This window comes from Chelon labrosus (genome assembly GCF_963514085.1).
Source record: "Chelon labrosus genome assembly, chromosome: 18".
NCBI classification, from domain to species: domain Eukaryota; kingdom Metazoa; phylum Chordata; class Actinopteri; order Mugiliformes; family Mugilidae; genus Chelon; species Chelon labrosus.
The window spans coordinates 13,092,113-13,109,841 of NC_140351.1; the positions used below are offsets into that span (position 1 = coordinate 13,092,113).

At 41.9% G+C, this 17,729-nt stretch overlaps 3 protein-coding genes across 3 annotated transcripts in view; 2 read left to right on the forward strand and 1 right to left on the reverse strand.

Annotated features, from left to right (window-relative positions):
- Nucleotides 1-1,288: 1,288 nt before the first annotated feature.
- Nucleotides 1,289-3,933, forward strand: LOC311503806 (apolipoprotein D-like). Its single transcript, XM_084566680.1, is given in 5 exon segments — nt 1,289-1,436; nt 2,928-2,978; nt 2,980-3,050; nt 3,152-3,240; nt 3,334-3,933. Coding segments are annotated over 5 exon segments (594 nt in total). The 5' UTR covers nt 1,289-1,292; the 3' UTR covers nt 3,573-3,933.
- An 8-nt stretch (nt 3,934-3,941) lies between these two features.
- Nucleotides 3,942-8,526, forward strand: LOC311503805 (gamma-glutamyl hydrolase-like). The gene is made up of 9 exons (XM_084566679.1): nt 3,942-4,208; nt 4,334-4,442; nt 4,577-4,627; nt 5,895-5,979; nt 6,056-6,194; nt 6,332-6,438; nt 6,566-6,656; nt 6,741-6,875; nt 6,980-8,526. Exons 1-9 carry the CDS (start codon nt 4,070-4,072, stop codon nt 7,096-7,098), a joined length of 975 nt encoding a protein of 324 aa, XP_084422805.1. The 5' UTR covers nt 3,942-4,069; the 3' UTR covers nt 7,099-8,526.
- Nucleotides 8,527-10,261: 1,735 nt separating this feature from the next.
- Nucleotides 10,262-17,729, reverse strand: part of dpp6a (dipeptidyl-peptidase 6a) — a gene marked incomplete at both ends in the record, with an annotated part of 146,618 nt that continues 139,150 nt past the window's right edge. Inside the window, 10 exons of the mRNA XM_084565859.1 lie at nt 10,262-10,411; nt 11,774-11,847; nt 11,942-12,014; nt 12,106-12,164; nt 12,868-12,967; nt 13,470-13,524; nt 13,900-14,094; nt 14,737-14,806; nt 15,525-15,632; nt 16,522-16,593. Of these exons, the coding sequence (XP_084421985.1) occupies nt 10,262-10,411; nt 11,774-11,847; nt 11,942-12,014; nt 12,106-12,164; nt 12,868-12,967; nt 13,470-13,524; nt 13,900-14,094; nt 14,737-14,806; nt 15,525-15,632; nt 16,522-16,593 (956 nt within the window). The remainder of the gene's footprint in view (nt 10,412-11,773; nt 11,848-11,941; nt 12,015-12,105; nt 12,165-12,867; nt 12,968-13,469; nt 13,525-13,899; nt 14,095-14,736; nt 14,807-15,524; nt 15,633-16,521; nt 16,594-17,729) is intronic.

Genomic DNA, 17,729 nt, shown 5'->3' on the forward strand with positions numbered 1-17,729 from the left:
ATTTTGTAGCCTACATGATAACGATGGTATCATGATACAGTGATTCTGAGATACTCTGTTCATCACAAGACAGTTTATCTATGATATATCATGATGTATCAGAAGAGGAAAAAATATTGCTGAGAAGGCGAAAAGTATTTGTTCACAGTATTTGCATTTATTCAATAGCTACATCTGTCTTGCAAAGTGCAGTGCCACAAAGCAACATTATGGCCTTAAATGTGCAAATTAAATTTACATAAAAATAAATACATAAATGCAAAAAATATACATTCCAGTTCTTAATAAGCATATAGAACTTTTTTTTATTTGTCACAAACGTGTGCTCTTTTGACCATTCTGCATTAAACGAGGTCCGTCGTTTCGGCATGATAACATTCATTTAACGAGATGAGTGACACAGCTAGCACATTGGAACAGGGGGCGGCTTGTTTACATTTTCAACCAATGAGAAATCAGAGAATTGAGTGACACCGCTTTTAGCCAATCATTTTTAACCAATCAATTTTTTTTTAACCGAAAGTCTTACACCATTGGACGATATGCAGCGTTGCGTTCAGGTGCAACTCCAAAAAGGAGGACAAATAACCGTCCGGCGTGAGGCTGCGCCGGACGCCGGACAAGGCATTAAAATTCAGGACTGTCCGGCCTAAATCCGGACGTATGGCCACCCTACGACTAACGTAAGTTAACTTTATAGTTTGAATGAAGAATGCTAACGTTAGCGCTAGCTTAACGTTATAATTTATAATATATCAAGCGGGAGTGCTGAAATTACGGCCAGAGTCAATGTTTTGACTTTGATCCGTGTATATCCATATAGTGGGAGTGACTGGGGCACCGAAACGCAGCCTCTAGTCTAAATAACGCACTATCTGCAGCGAAACTCGTTCATTTCACCAATGTTTTGTTATGATGCGCTAGTGCTATTCCCCGTTGAATCTGGAGTTATCTGTTATCTATTCGCGGATGTGCAGCGGTATTTTATGCCAGAAATAAGGTCCAGGTTGTAAAAAACGGTAATTCCCCTTTAAGGTCGTTATACTGAATGTCACTCTAATTCGGCCTTTCACTGAAGGTTTAAAGTTTATAAACTCAATCTAAATATAGCTCTTCAAACAAATTTCCCTATCCAAAGGTCTGACATGGGTAGAAAAACCAAACCCCTCTCAGTTTGTTCTCAGCTAAAGTCAGTGATGATACAGTGTGCTTTTACTCTTGACCACTTGGAAATGAAAGCAATCCAGGTACTGTCAGAATTTTTCCCATTTAATGACGACGTTTGTAAATGTATGATCTGTCTCAACCTTTATTTTAACTTTCATATGAAGGTCCTGTCTGTGCTCCTCCTGACTGCAGCTGCAACTGACGCTCAGTCTTTCCATATTGGCAGATGCCCACAGCCACCTGTTCAGGAGGACTTCAATATTACAAAGGTGAATAAATATTTTTTATTTGATATTTCAGGTGATTTAGCTTGTGGAAACGGGTAGATAGAGAGTGTCTTACTTACCAGCAGTGTTGGGGAAGTTACTTTTAAAAAGTAGTGTTTGCTCGTTACTCGTTACTTCTTGAAAAAGTAACCCGTTACTTTACTTAGTTACCCCCTGCAGAAAGTAACTTTTTACGTTACTCGTTACTTTTACGTTACTTTTATGTTGCTTGACTTTGGGCATAACCCAATATCTGTTCCTAAGTGTAGGCCTACATAAAGTTCTACTATGGAGGACATAACCATAGGACATAACAGGTATTTCTTTTGTGCTCTTTATTAAAATATAGTATCAACAGGCTCCTTAGGAACAACATGATGAACTCAAAATGGGTCATATGTCTCAAAATAAAACATGCCTTATCTAAATCCAACAGAAAAAAGAATAACTTATAACGAATAAGAATAACTTAAAAATGCCATGATTTCGATGGCTGTAAATAAAATAAAATGCCTCTGTCACACGCCCGCCGACAGGGGGGGACAAACGGGTCTGCTGTCCCGGGCCCAGGGTAGGGGGGGGGGGGGGCGAGAACTGGGCCCTCATTAAATTATGGAATAATTAAATTTAATTAATTAATTAATTAATTAAAATAGGCCTATTTGTGGAAAAAAATGTATAATATTTGATTTACATAAAAGCTTATTATTTGTTTTCTTCCCAGTTGTCCTTGAAATAGTGGTCAAGAACCCCCCCCCCCCAACTCCCAGTTGTCCTTGAAATAGTGGTCAAGAACCCCCCCCCCCCCCCCCCCCCCAACACAAAAACAAAAATGGTTTGGCCACTGATCAAAATTTGATGTTGCCGGTTTGATTTGAAGTTCAGTACGCTCAAAATGTCCGGTGCTCAGAAAGGAAAGAAAGAGAAGAAGAGAAGAGAAGAAGAAAATAGAGGCCTTAAAGACTTTCTTAACAAATATTTTTAAAAAAAAGTTGGTGACGGTGAAGCTGGGGACTAGTAAAGTGAACGTAGGTTAGAAACAGCGCAGCCAACGTTTACCAGCCTTGTAACGTAACCTAACAGGCTAGCTCTAATGTTAACGTCCATTAGCTTGTATAAAAGCCCGGACACAACACGTTATCTTTAACAGAAACAGGATGAGAGGAGAGAGATCCAGCTGCAGTCAGGTGACAGAGAGAGTGATGCGGAGGGGCCCGCTGTCCCTGGACAGAGTCAGGCTACCGGTGAGAGAGAAGAGCGCGATAGAGAGAGTCACAGTGATGCGTGCGTGCGGGGGGGGGGGGGGGGGGGCAGCAGCGTCGCTGTCCAAATCTGTCCCTGGGAAAAGTAACGTTGCCCCGATTTGAAAAAGGAACTACGTTACGTTACCAAATTTTCAGTAGTAGCGCGTTACCCTACTTTTTACCCGAAAAAGTAGTTACGTTACTGTAACGCAACACTGCTTACCAGATTGGTTCTCCCTTATTATTCCAGTATATGGGGATCTGGTATGAAATAGAGAGGCTGCCAGCTATACATGAAAAGAGGAAAATGCATCCAAGCCAACTACACGCTTCTCGCTGACGGGACAGTCAACGTTCGCAATGCAGAACTTCTGTAAGGATTCAGGGTGTTGCAAACATTTTTATTTGGCTTAAAGTTTACTATGTGCATGTGATCCTTGCTTGGACAAAGCCTATATCGTCCTCTTTGTACAGGTCTAATGGGAAGATAAACTCAATAGAGGGAGTTGCCAAAGTTAAAGATCCATCTCAACCTGCTATTTTCAGTCTCAGCTTCTTTAAAGGTAAATAAACTGTGCAAGTATTTTTTAAGCAAATTAATCCTGTGCTGTATGTTTTAATTTACCCTCCACTATACTATTCATTTCTGTATCCAGGTGTCTCAGATGCTCCGTACTGGGTGCTCTCCACAGATTACCAGTCATACGCTGTGGTCTACGCCTGCTCTGATTACTATGGACTTGTTCACGTCGACTTTGCCTGGATCCTGGCTCGCACTCGTGAGCTGACCGAGGAGGTCATCAGCCAGTTGCACGATAAGCTGGCTGTTGCTAACGTGAACTTAGACCGACTTATAGTCGCCAACCAGACCGACTGTGATGGTCATGTCCTCTGAGGCATGCTCAGAAACAGAGAGAACAATTAGGACAACAAAGCTCTGATTAGATCTGCTTGAACTAGAGATGAAGTTGAAATGAATCCACAGAAATAATGAGTGGTGTTATTGTGGATCCCAACTTTAATATATCACTCTTTTAATGCCGTGAATTTTGAACATTTATGACAATGGGATCATTTGTAGTTTGTTCCTCATTTTCCTCTTTTTTATGTCAAGAAATTAATTATTCCATCTATAACTGCATGTTTCCATCACTTAAAATACACCTTTTTTTATTTTTCAAACTAATTTTGGAGTAAAAGCTTGTAAGTTAAAGCAGCAACTGTATTTTTTACTAAATTATCTGGAACATTTGCCAGAAAATAAAATACCACACGGAAATGGTGAGTTTTGCTTCTTAATTAACGATACTTTTATTTTTAAAAGACAAAAAGTCCATTAAGGAAGTCGTTTGGTGATGCTTTAATTTTGAAGGAAGTGCTGTACAGCGCTGAATGGCGGTAGTTAGACGCGCTAGATTATGTTTTACTTATAGAAATATGCTGCTGTTGTTGCCTAGCATTTCTCTTTCCTGCCTTCCTTTTTATACGTCGGCTAAGAGAGACGACATGAGAAATGACAGACCGATTATTGGTAAGTTTGTTATGTGCTGCGGCTGTGAAGTTTTTATTGACCTGTTTAACTGTAGTAAAAGGCGGCATTTCCTTTCAAATCAGTGCGTAGAAACGTTAAAGCAGCTACGTTTTTCGTCTCATAAGGTGTCCTGGCTCAGGAAGTGTATGCACCAAAACCAAACCAAACAGCCTACATCGCTGCCTCTTATGTGAAGTTCCTGGAGTCAGCGGGAGCCAGGGTTGTACCCGTCATGTGAGTTTTTTTTTTATTATCTAATAACTGTATCTTGTAACTGTCGTTCCTGTCATTCCAAGATAACGGGAAGTTGTAGCTCCCAGCGTCTTTGAACTCAACACGGAAGCTGTTTTTCCTGTTCTTGTCTGCAGGATTAACCAAACAGAGGAGCAGTATAAGGCACTGTTCAACTCCATTAATGGGTATGTGTGTGTTAAAAGTACAATTGTTCGTACAATTCACTTGGGGATTTACAAGCGTTAGGTTAAAGACAATCATATGCAACTCTATAATACCGTTATACTTAGCGGTGCATTTGGGTGAAGCTGGTAATTTAGAGTTTTGGTTGCAACAACTGCTAGAAATCTATATTTCTGTTTTAGATAAATAGGTTATAGATCAAATAATGTTAAAATTACAACATATAGCTGGCATATATTAATTAATAGTAATTAGAAATACTAATACATCAATTACTATCGCAGCTACAACATCATAAATGTAGAAAAAAGACACAGTGTTTGTGTAATATGTGTTTTGTAGCTGCCACCAAGGTGGTGTTTTAACAGTGTTTTCTCATTTTGGAGGCTGTGGTTTGTTGTGCTATTGAGGTGCATTGGCATGGCACTGTCACGTCTTCCTGTTATTTTGACAACCCCATTGTAGTCAGCAGGTGAGGCTAGAAAGAAAGAAAAACACTGCATGGGTGTGATGACATCCTCCAGTCACCACCTCTCTGATGCTGTTTCAATAGAAACTGAAAGTTGATTATCGTCATTCATGGAGGAGGGTTTTAAAATGCACTGCTTATACCTAATGTTTTGGCAAGTTATTTTTTTTTATTGAAGCGAGTCTCAGCTCAGTCTGAAAAAAGCAAATTACATTTTGTTCATGCTCCAGCAGCAATTACTAGTTTATAGCTTACAGGTCAAGTTGTATTTTTTATTTTTTATTTTTTTTAAATAGTAATCAGAATGAATGCACGATATTGTTACAACAGTCGGATTTGTAAGCAGATTTGAAAGCAGAAGACACAGCACATTAAGTAATATGTTATAAAGTCATTATGCGCATTCTGTATGTAAATCAATATAAAGATGAACTAAATGCAGCATTATTTGTATTGTAACTCAAATGCTCATTTTGTAAAGTTCGAGGAGACTTTTGATGAATTTTTGGGTCAAAATTGTAGTTATTAGTTAGTACAACTATTAGTTTTAATTCATGCATGTCATTATGGGTTATACACAGTGTTTTAGTGGTTTATATGCTTACATGCTTGACAAATTTACTTATTCTCTGCTGCACTAACTCAGCAACTGTAAAAATCCACTTATGGTCAACGCTATAGGAACATTTGGTGCTGCCATATTTATTCCCCATGCTGTCTTTTTCCGTCCTAAGTTCCCGTTTCCTTCATGTTCTGCCAGTTGTGACTCACCCTCTTGTGTGTCGTCTCTTTGCCGACAGCATCCTTTACCCGGGCGGGGGCGCCAGCATCACCTCATCTGGCTACGCAAGGGCCGCGAAAATCTTTTATGAGCTCGCCATTGAGGTAAGATAAGCATTAGCTGTGGCACAGTGTGTTTGACGCTGGATATCATGCTGCATAAAAGCGTGTGACGTTTCAGGCAAACAAGCGAGGAGACTATTTTCCTGTGTGGGGAACCTGTCTCGGATTTGAGCAGCTGGTGTATTTGACGAGTGGGAAGTCTCTACTGGTGCATACTAATACGAGCGCCGTGGCGTTGCCTCTGAACTTCACCGATGGTACGAGTCACTGTTAAATCTGAACGTCAAGGTTCTATGGTTTAGACTAGACTTAGTTTCATGTCAAAGGTTTTGCTGAAAAGGTTTGTATTTTTTTGAAAAATGATTGATCAAATGATGCTATGTCCTGTTTCCAGATGCCAAAGACAGCAGGATGTTTAAAGGCTTCCCTCCCGAACTCATGAAAGCTCTGGCCTCTGAGCCGCTGACAGAAAACTCTCACCAGTGGAGTCTGGCTACGTTGGTACGTCTTTCATTACTGTTACATTATTATAGTTTAGCCTAAACATTGTGATGCATCGTAGGCTTTTTGTGAAACATTTCCCCTACAACATGACAATAGACATCTCATTAATGAAGCTTTCTTGCAGACATACAACACCAATGATGAACTGAGGAAGTTTTACAAAGTTCTCTCTACAAACACTGATGGGAACGTAGAGTTTGTGTCAACATTTGAAGGTAGTTCTAACTCGTTATATGCTACTTGTACACCGCAGGGCTTACAGCAGGACAATAACACATTCTCCCCTTACCTCTCTGCAGCATATGATTATCCAATCTATGGGACACAGTGGCACCCAGAGAAAAACGCGTTCGAGTGGACGAAGCCTTACATTCCACATTCCCCGTCAGCAGTGAGGACGACCTTCTTCATGGCCGAATTCTTTGTCGGCGAAGGTGCTTGCACACAGCCTTATGTTTGGTTGCTTAATTCCAGCCAGGAGCTGCAAACAACCGACAAACTCATCCCCACACCTGCCATTGTTTGTCTCTCCCTGCAGCCAGGAAGAACTTTCACAGATTCGAATCTGAGGAGGGGGAGAACGAAGCGCTGATCTACAACCGCAACGCTGTTTACACCGGGGCCAAGAGTGCCTTTGAGCAAAGCTATTTCTTTTGAGTGCTTTTCCAGCGGCTGATTTGATCGTGACTTGAGCGTGTTTACGGATAATTTGACTTGTTTGGTTTTTGGATTTTGCGCCCCTCTCTCTCCACCTGTTCAATCTGCAACTGAAAATAGGAAAGATTTATACATGCAACATAAATATTGAGTGTAGGAGCAGAGTAGGATTTTTTTTTAAAAAAGGGAAAAAAAAGCCAAATCATGATGTGTGGATGCTGTTGCTGGGTTTACAGCTTTGTAAGGAAATGTTTTTGAAGTCCAAGTACCAAATAATTAGTTAGCAACTAGCTGGTGGAAACTGAGCAGCGCTTTATGCACTTTAAGAACAGCAAAAACATATACTTCAGGATGGTTTGGAGATCAAAACATATCTGAAAAATGAATAAATTATAGGTCCTTACCTGCTGGATGGACAAAAACATGTCATATATATTTTAGTTTGTGCTGCTGACCCAAAGTGATCAAAAAACAAACAAAAACACAGCTTTAAAATTCACAAATTAAGAACATCGAACACTGATAAAATATCTATTTTGTTTTTTATTCTAACATTTACTTTCATGCCACAATCTTGCCATTGATCTCCTCCTATGCTTTGGAAAACAAAGTTGAGCATCTTGGAAAAAGTCGTCAACCGCTGGCTAGAAAGTTTTAGCTGCTGCCGTCGGCATTTCATAAAGTCCACTTTCAACTCGAGTCAAGGACAGCAACAGGAGAACAGAAATGAATAGTCAAATGTAACTTCCCAAAATGCTTTATGCACAAAGAACACTCAGGTAATATTGTTATTATTATTTTTTTTTCCTCTCTTTAGGATAAAATGATATTTTGAATAACATTTACACATCAAGCTGACGAGACTGGGATCTCAATCACAATACTACTGGAAATGTAGTTTATGCAATCCAGTAAGGAACATTCATGATGTCAAAAACGACTATGTTGAACTGAGCTATCAGGGATAGTGCCACCGCAAACTACCTCTGAACATGCACTGTAGCGGAACATGAATGGCCATTCAAATGAAATAAATACAAATAAAAAATAATGTTAAATTAAAATTGTGCCTTTTACAATTCATCATTTCTGGCGAGAAGCTAACTTGATATCTCCTTTCCCCTTATGTACAAATGCATAATTTTTCCAGGGTAGAACATTGATCCTAAAGGCTTCTGACGTTAGCCTCTGTGCAGTATATTCACTGATTAGCTGTGTCTCCTTCTACCAGTCTCAAACTCGTTACAAGCAGTGGTCGGTGCAGAGTCTTTACATTTTAGCTTCATATCGTCGAGTGCGTGGGTATTTTTCTGGAGAATGATTTTGTTTTGTCCCGTGAAGTTTTAAAATTCCTTCTCAATTTCCGAATCAAACGTTAGCAGTTGAAACTAGCAATTTATTAAAACCAAGGCATTGTGGGAAAAATGCTTATACGTTTCTTGCGGAGAGCTGTACAAAGGGCTTGAAACCACTTGGTACAACCAGGAGATGGTTAACATATGAAGTAGTTGAAGCAAGGGGAAATCTTAAATAACAACGCCACCAAAATAGCACCGACGGGACACCAGTAGTCTTTGTTCCAAGAAGTAGACCAGGCCCTAACCCAATGTAAAACCCTCCGACTATCTATTTTTCTACTGTTAGGGTTAGGGTTAGGGTTAGGCTAACCCTAACCCCAACCGGGGATGCAGGGATTCTAGGCCGATACTGATGTTTAATATAAATAATTACCCAGTAACCATATTATCAAAAGAATGACCATGAATTAAACCGTGCAGTTTTAGGAAAGTTTAGTAAAAACCCTTTTAACCACCTCAAAGACAAGAATGTGTCAGTTCTGACGTAGCAAACATAACGGCTAATAAATAAAAGCATAAATAGAGTTGTGAGTTTGCTAATAACCAACACTGGCATTTAGCCAGTGCTATATAGACACGCCATCCACTGACTATGGTGAACTTATCTGCCTTGCTGGCTTCCATTGTCCTATAATACTGGCCATTACCAACGTACGCCTAACATGCTAACAGTGGGCGTTAAAGAAGCTAGCAGGCTAGATGAGCTTCCTGTCTTTACGCTAAGCTAACCAGCTGCTGATTATACATTGAAGTGGTATCATCCAACTCTTCAGAAGAAAGTTTACAGGCATATTTCCCAAAATGTGTTACGTAAAAATCCGATTTTACCGTCCTTTATAGATGCAGTCCCACGGCCGGATGTTTTCTGACAAAGTAAGGCACAGTGACTAAAACAACTTAACGCTTCTGCATTTTGAACAACGTTGGAAGAAAAGAAAGAACAAAGCGTCACAATAAAACCGCCTCGAATGAACGATAAGAAATCCATGGCGTTTTTTTTTTTTCTTTTTTCTTTTTCTTGTCTTCAACAACACATTTTGCCAGTCAGAGGACTCTGTCAGCATCACTGAATACATAAAATGAAACTACAAGATCAAACCGTCATCAGGGCAAACATGAATACCGAAAGAAAATATACCTTTAATAGCTGAGTGAACGTTTGTGTGCTATTTTACATACTGTAAGAACAATAGACACAACCACAGTCCAACATGAAAAGTTCTTCACGACTTTAAAAATAGTAACATTTCCTGGAGCCGCGCTATTCCAGACGCCCGTTACGAACACTGCCGGTCCGTGTTTCTTCACCTGGGGTCTGATTTTCATTAATATACAAGCCCACAGGTTATGTGCTATAAGGTGTTCCTTCTCCTCACAGCTTAGAAGTCTGTGTGAGAGCTGCTGCTTTCTCTCCACTGCTTTTAAGGAGCTGGTGCCTCCTGCTGTGAGGGGAGACTGCTTCCTGTCAGTATATTCCAAAACTTCATGTCAGGTCATCAGTCCGTGTTCAGGCTCTCGGGAGGGCCTTTTGGATTCCAACTCTGCAGAAGATGAAGAAGGGAGCTAGGATGGATGTCTGTGGGTTTGGAGAGTGGGGGGGTGGGGGGGGGGATCTGTCATCTCCTGGAGAGGCAGTCTCAGGTGTGGACGCAGGGAGTCCAGATGCAGCGAGTTGTACCAAAACGAATGGAACAAGAACGGATGAGAGTTGCATATCGTGGACACCGGTGTTGGATGAGAGGTTGGTATGATGACCGGATGGGTGGGGAGGATCTGGGGCGCAGGAGGAGCCCTACGGGGCCGAGCTAACCCTCGTCTTCGATCTCTTCTTCCAGAGTCTCCTCGAACACCCTCTCTGGTAGCCTGAAGCACTCCTCAAAGAAGTTCACAAGGGACTGACTGAGGTGCTGCCTTGTTGCTTCGCTGTGGATGAAGTGGCCTTCATCTGGGTAGATCTGAGATGACACAAAGAACGAGGTAAGAGTTTGAGTAGAATGCAGTGTTTGAGTACGTTTCTTACAGGAACAGATCGTAAACTTGAGGATGCAGGACATTCTGCACAAATTGATGACATTTGTTGTTCGTTTTCATCTAAGTCAATTAGAGAAGTCTCGTAAATCTCTAGGCCACAAATTGTTTAGTCATATATACCGTCCAGGCATAACATTATGACCACCTTCCTAATATTGTGTAGGTCTCCCTTGTGCCTCCAAAACAGTTGTGACTCATCAGAGAATGGACATGTGCCTTCTGAGGGTGTCCTGTGGTGTCTGGCAACAAAATGTTGTTAGTGGGGGCCTTTGGGTCCTATGGGTTGTGCTGCCATCAAGGAGAGTCATTGCTATAGTGGAGGTGCCTGGTCTGGTCTAGGTGGGTGGTACACGAATTCAAAAGTTTCCCAGCAACAGAACACTGAATTGTCACAAGCCGTTGTTCGAACGTTTGTTCACTTCCCCTGTCAGTGGTTTTAATGTTGTGGCTGATCAGTGTATTGTTTTCCCCAAAATCTGCGGTTGGGAACTAAAACTAAAATCACACAAAAATCTGTTATGTGTTTGTTTTGATTCAGTTCAAAACCAAAAAGGGATCCAACACTGAAATGATTAAATCTGTAGCACCACTGGAGAGCACTAACTGAGATTCACACACACACATTTCAGCCTTTAATGGTCTCACAGCTCATGTATTTTTAATAGTTAACTGAACCATCCGTCTCTTTGCTTTGTTTGCAGTAGAAACCTAATAAAAAAAAAAAATGGGTCAATGGTTATGTTGACATATTTCTTCAACCTGACCAAAATCATATTCCAGCTTTACTGGTAGCTGCTCACATCGATTCTAGCTTTTTTCATCTTTTCAAACACTTTTTTACCAACTGGTTGCTACTTCCATGTTTCTGTCCCACCTGGAGACGTCTCTTAGGCGGCGTGATTGGCTGTTCATTGCACCAGTAATACGTCCGGCACATTAAACATCAGTGCAATGCAGGCATGCGATTTCCGCCTCAGAGGTCACACACGCGGCAGCATGTCTGTCTGTCGGTCAGTAACGAGCTCCGATGAGCATTCACTTGCAGAGCATTGTCTCATAAATGGATTAGTCCCGGTGTTAATGCAGAATTCCTCAAGAAGGTCTCATAATCTCATTACGGGGGATGGAGGCATTGTGGAGCGCTAATCCTCTGCCTGCTGCGGGACCACCGCCGGGATCACAGGGCTCCCAAAGGTTAGAAGAGAACTGAACCGGGGAAAGAAAGACGAGCGGGAAAATTGGATGAGCAGCGGCGGTAATTACAGAGTGACGGTAAAACCACATACCTGTAAGGTGTAGTTGGCCTTTTCACTGATGAGCTGGGAGATGAATTTCGCCGTGTGTTGGAAATGGACTTTTTCTGGAGAAAACAAATGAGACAGATACAAAACCATCAGATTAGTATATTCATTTTTATACAGTTATTTATTAAGAAATAGCGACCTCTGACTTACCATCGGCCGTTGGATGGATGATGAGGAACTTCTTATCCACGAACTGAGATGCTCTGTGTGCTAAATTTGCCATCTGAGGAAAAACATGAATCTAATTAATACTCTGGTAGTTAGTAAAACTGGAATTTGATTTTATAAAATCAACAAACAAAATGAAATCTTACTGTGTACGCTCTTGTGTCGGGTTTAGGCAGGCCGAGATATCTCTCTGAAAAAGCAGAGGCTGGAGGGGAGAAGAGGTTTCAGTTGATACTCCGACAATCAAATCCAATAAAAACCAGACTGGTGCATCATTTCTGTCTCGTTCTGCGGTCATTTTGAAGGTTCCTCTCCCCTCTCACATTCAAATATATTCAGCCACCCTCGTATTCTTCGGGTCTCAAAGCTGCTACAGGCCGTCTTCATTTGCAATTCCAAACTTACACAGTGTCATGGCATGTCTCTCACTCCCCCTTCCCCCGCCCCCCTCCGGCAAAGCGAGAGAAATCAGATAGACGGGAAATCAGTCACACCACAACGCCCAGCTCCTCCTTAATTTGCAGTTTCCTGCCTCGGTAAAGCCTGCAGCTCCGCCAGCGCCGCGTCTGTCTCTCTCTACCGACGCGCAACAATTCTACACTTCACACATCTTATTCCTTTGGTAGCTGAGGTGAGGCTGGTGGAGTTAACTTTGTCTGGCGCTGGTGTGATTGGGTTCGTGGTGTGTCTGCACCGTCACGCTGATGAGGTTTTCTCTCCCCTCACATTGAGTGCGTACATGGATAACGCAGCCACAGAGAGAACTCCCAGCTGTGGGGTAAAGGTGCTAAATTTGCAATCCGTCTTTCTTCCTGCCTTTGAATGGTTTTCCGGCAGCGCTGCCTCAGCCCCAACCACAAATGTGCAGAGATATTTGTTTAGCACGCGCGACAGAGGCTGGAGCTTACCATAGAGTTCAAAGTCGGTGATGGGTGAGAGGACGGCGCCGCATTTTACAGGAGATTCCTCCACGCTGACCAACAGGCTGGTCACGTAGCCCCCATACACCTGAGGTATGAAAAATGAGTGTTAGCACTGAGCAAAATCCTCTAGTTTGCTTTAACACTTAAATGTTCATGATTCATTAAGGTACACACAAAATATCCAAGTTTTTGCTCTTATTCTGAAGGGAAAAAAACACAATATCCCTATTAAACAGTTTGGGTGTGGCTTGAGGAAATTAATTTTCCACTAATATTCTCATTTAGGTGTAACTGTGGCTCATCAGTACATCCTCAAACCACATTCTGGGAAAACTTGCGATATTTGCACAAAAACGTCAAATGCACAAAGTTGACTGTAAATTAAGCACGAAGTGAGGTATGTATTCTGAATCTGCTGCATACATGTCCAAATAACGCTCCTCAACCTTGAATTATACCTGCGTATTCCATGCCTTTATTTGAAATGAGGAAAAAGGCCTTATTTCAAATGGAATATAGTGTTTGCATGGGCTGTGTTAAAACTAGGACATTGTCATATTGGGAACAATAGTGGAGATCATTCTCACCTTTCCAAAAGCTCCAACTCTGGTTTTGTCCACGTATGGCTCTTTCAGAATAAAACTGCAAAAGATAAAACATTGGTTCCTCTAAAATTCTGTTTTGTTCACAATTGTTTGCAAGGAACTTTTTATTCGAACACATTAAATAACGTGATTTATAATAAAGAGGAAAAACTGATCTGCTAGTCCTAATATAACAATTATGCATTAAATCCATCATTTTAACTTCTTATAGTCCTATGTATAAGCAAACTAATGATAAGTACTGAGAGGGGCACGTTTCAATTTGTTGAAATCTAAAGGTTAAAAATACTTCCTTTAAACAGACAAGTTTATTTGCGAATGAGCCAGTTGAGACTGTATTTTTTTCGTTGGTACTGATCTGTAATTAGTCTGACTGATTAACGTTCGGTAACGACACAACGTGGAAGCTTACTTGAGAGCATCCTTCTGATCCTGCTCCTCGTACACGCCCAGCTTCTTCTGGATCCGGTGCAGCAGGTTGGTGCCCTGGAAGCCGCTGCCTCGCCCGTCGCAGCGCACCACGATGGCGCCGAAGCTGCTCACCAGGACCGTGGCCCAGTCCATGTGGAAGCGCTCCGACACCATCTGGCCACCAGGCGTCCCATCGCTGCACCGGAGACAAACACAACAGTGAAGCAATTTTTTTTTTCTCTTGTAAAATAAACTGTGAATCTGTGTTCATGTGGAAACTACTTGAAAATGAAACTGGCGAGCTACGTCGAGCAGTAATGAGCAGAAAAGCAGAATAGACAGGACAGAAAATAAGGAAATGACTGAAAACTCATTAAAATCAATGAGCTATAGATTCTTGTTTGAGATACTCTATATATTTGCACTTGTGTAGATGTAAACTACTTCAGATTCAAACTTATAACTGCTGTAGACATTATAACCGAGAGCTAGAAAGATATTTGTACCAATTCTAATGTGGCACACTCCGCATAGAACAAGTCGTGTTCAGCTTTTCCCCTCACTGAAACAAATAGGAAGAGGAATCAATCTTGAAAAGCCTGAATCTGAGCTGCAGAGCAAAATGTATTCCAAGGCTTGAAGAGAGGAATGCTAATGAGAGAAGTTGATAGAGAGGAGGTTAAGTTTCCCATGTTCTCAGTAATGTAATTATTATCCGTCTGGAGCCAGAGTTAGATTAATACGCCTGATTAAAACCGCTCGGTTTCCAGTGATAAGCATGGGCATGTCCTCGTACGACTCGGAGGGAAGTGTGGACGACGGAGAAAGCGTCACGTACACGAGCAGCAGCAGCGGGTAGTGCAACGATTCCACGAAGCCGGCGGGTTTCAGGATCTGCATCGACAAGGCTGTAATGAAAAAACACAACCAATTCACTCAGCAAATAAAATCTAATGCATTTTAAATCTTGTAAATGAATTACAAATTGGGTTGGATGATGCGTCAAAACAAAGAATATTGTCTGACATCCCTTAGTCCTATTTACATCAATCAGGCATAACATTATGACCACCTTCCTAAAAGTGTGTAGGTCTCCCTTGTGCCTCCAAAACAATTGTGACTCATCAGAGAATGGACATGGGGCTTCTGAGGGTGTCTTGTTGTGTCTGGCAACGGAATGTTGTTAGTGGGGGCCTTTAGGTCCTACGTGTTGAGGGGAGGGGCCTCTGTGGATCATCCTACAGATACTTGATCAGTTTGGGATCTGAATTTGGAGGCCAGGTCAACACCTTGTGCTGTTTTTCATGTTTTCTGATTTGTTCCTAAACCGCTTTTGTGTTTGTGCTGCCATGAAGGAGTGTCATTGCTATGGGGTGGGGGTGCCTGGTCTGGTCTAGGTGGGTGCTACATGTCTGAGTAACATCCACATGAATGCCAGGTATAAATGTTTCTCAGCAGAACATTGTATTGTCACAAGATGGTCAATGTTCTCCTGTCAGTGGTCATAATGTTAGGCCTGATCCGTGTATTTGAGCTATACGACTTCATTAGGATTTTAAAAAGAAGACAAAATAAACTGCTGCGCTGCACTGTGTCCATCTGTGTGACTCCGGCTCGGACACATACTGTAGTCGTCCATGTTGATCTCCTTGTACTCCACTGTGGGCATCTGCATGGAGTCCAGGATGTCCCGCAGGTTCTCGTTGCCCTCCAGTTTGTACACTTCTGCAATACCTGCAGACGGCAAACAATGAGATTTTTGGGTTTAGGAATATGTGTTCAGCTCTGCATGGCATCACACATGATTATCACATTCTCCATCATCAAACTATGAGCTTGAACTGAATAAATATAGACGTGACGTGCAGCTGAAACAGTGACCTGGAACTTAATTCCTCCAGAGTTTGTCCCACACCAGCTGTACTCATTCTTTAACCACATCCGGTTTGCTCAAACACTAACTTATTAACCTGGGTTGCCGTGACTGCTGAACTTTTTTTTGACTTTTTTTGTTTGTGTAAACGGCCTGAAAAGGCAGCCAATGCACGGGGGAAATCAACAAACCGTCTGCCACATCAGTCCGTGCTTACAAATTCAGATAAAAGCTGCCGGGATGCTGGAGGGTAACTTCAATTAAACCTTCTGAGAGGAGGAGAAGAGGAGCGCTGTCTGGAGCTGCACACAGCAACCCTGACTCTGCCACTGCTCGCTATCGCGTCTCACATAGAAAGATGTGAAATTCTTAATTCAACTCTTGCAACATTAACCACGCCTACAACTAAAAATGATACCTGCTAAATAAAAGCAGTATAAATATTGCATTGAATGGGAAGGGAAGGGACACGTTATGGCTTAAAGATGACAAAGACACACACATATGCTGTAGTAATCAAATTACATTATGCTGATATTGCTGTTGGGCAGGTTATAACATAATGAGGACATCAATTGTGAGGAGTAATGTGATTACTGGCATCATTCTAGACTTGGCTTGTAGACAAATAGCGCAAACACCGCTGAGCCTTTTGACAAGGTCACTTCAGACGCGGGCATTATGCCACCGAACACAAGGTCTCCCGTGATGTTCAACATAATTCAAATTTGTGCTGATTGAGATACTCACTCTCTCTGTCTTGCGTCTCACTCTCTGCGTCTCTCTGCGTCTTGTAAACGGCCACAAATGGGATGCCCGGCCCTGGAGAGAGAATCAGAAGGTCGTGCATTTTTTTATATTCGACACATGACACGAGGAAGCTCTGTTTCACAAGACATTGTTTTCATTTAAAAGCCAGCGGCAAAAAAAGGACAAATCTAACGTGATAACAACCTCTTGCTGTAGAAGTTTTTAGAAGTTGTGACAAGCAGGTGGATTGCTGAGTTTAGTTTGTGGCAAAGTTTGTGTTCGTTATCAAATGCATGCTGATGTCTCCGCCAGCGGATGTGCACAATAGGAGAAGTCAGAGACAGAGGTCTGCTTTCTGCAGGACAGAGAGGCAATTCTTTGCTTATTTGATTTCTGTAATTCAATAGCTGAGATAGCCTTTCCATATCGAGGCCGCAAACAGAAGCGAAGCTCAGAGCGGAGGGAGGAGGGACAGCAAACGAAGTGATGGATGCACTTAGCAGATTGAGAACACAACACAGGGACACTGTGGACGTTCCGGCCGCTCGCTCCCTCCCTCCCTCCTTTATATTCCTCCCCCTCCTCATGCTAATGATACCATAACCTCATCATATGAGATCACAGGCAGGCTGTGAAGGAGGGAACTGGATTACAAATATACGAGGTACAAGATCAATGATTATCTGTGATGTCTGGGGTCAGCAGAGGGCGTCTCATGGCCTCATGGTCATAATGATGTAACAGTCAAGAGGTGACAAAACGGATCAGTGATTAAATCTCGAAGCTACAAGCTTCCGCTCAGACTGGAACAACAGTTGTGAGCTCTGTTTTCACTCTAGCGTGGCAACTGTGCTGTGACATTTTGGTATTTCTCTGATCTTGAGAAGCGCTCTGTCTGATCCTTTGCTATTTTCATGCTCAGCGCAGCAGAAACGGATCAAAGGTGGAAGGAGAAGTTCAACTTCCTGGTTTGTTGGTGCAGAGAAGCCTTGTGACGTTGCGATGAGGACATACGTACATCCAAGAACTGGGTCAGTTTTTGGTTTTAAACGAGTCTACCTGCAAATGCATAAAAAAATACATTTACTTTACTCTACCTTTCCTTTTTTTTATGGTGCTTAAACTGAAATACATTTCATAAAGACGACTCAGTTGCTTATCAAATTAACATTTCTCACGCAAAACCGATGATCAGCATCGAAAATCTG

What these genes read in the sequence shown, in the direction of transcription:
- LOC311503805 (XM_084566679.1), top strand. Translation starts at nt 4,070, where the DNA reads ATGGCGGTAGTTAGACGCGCTAGATTATGTTTTACTTATAGAAATATG. An exon ending in GCCAGGGTTGTACCCGTCAT is followed by an intron (nt 4,443 to 4,576) that starts GTGAGTTTTTTT and finishes TCTTGTCTGCAG; the next exon opens with GATTAACCAAACAGAGGAGC. An exon ending in TTTATGAGCTCGCCATTGAG is followed by an intron (nt 5,980 to 6,055) that starts GTAAGATAAGCA and finishes GTGACGTTTCAG; the next exon opens with GCAAACAAGCGAGGAGACTA.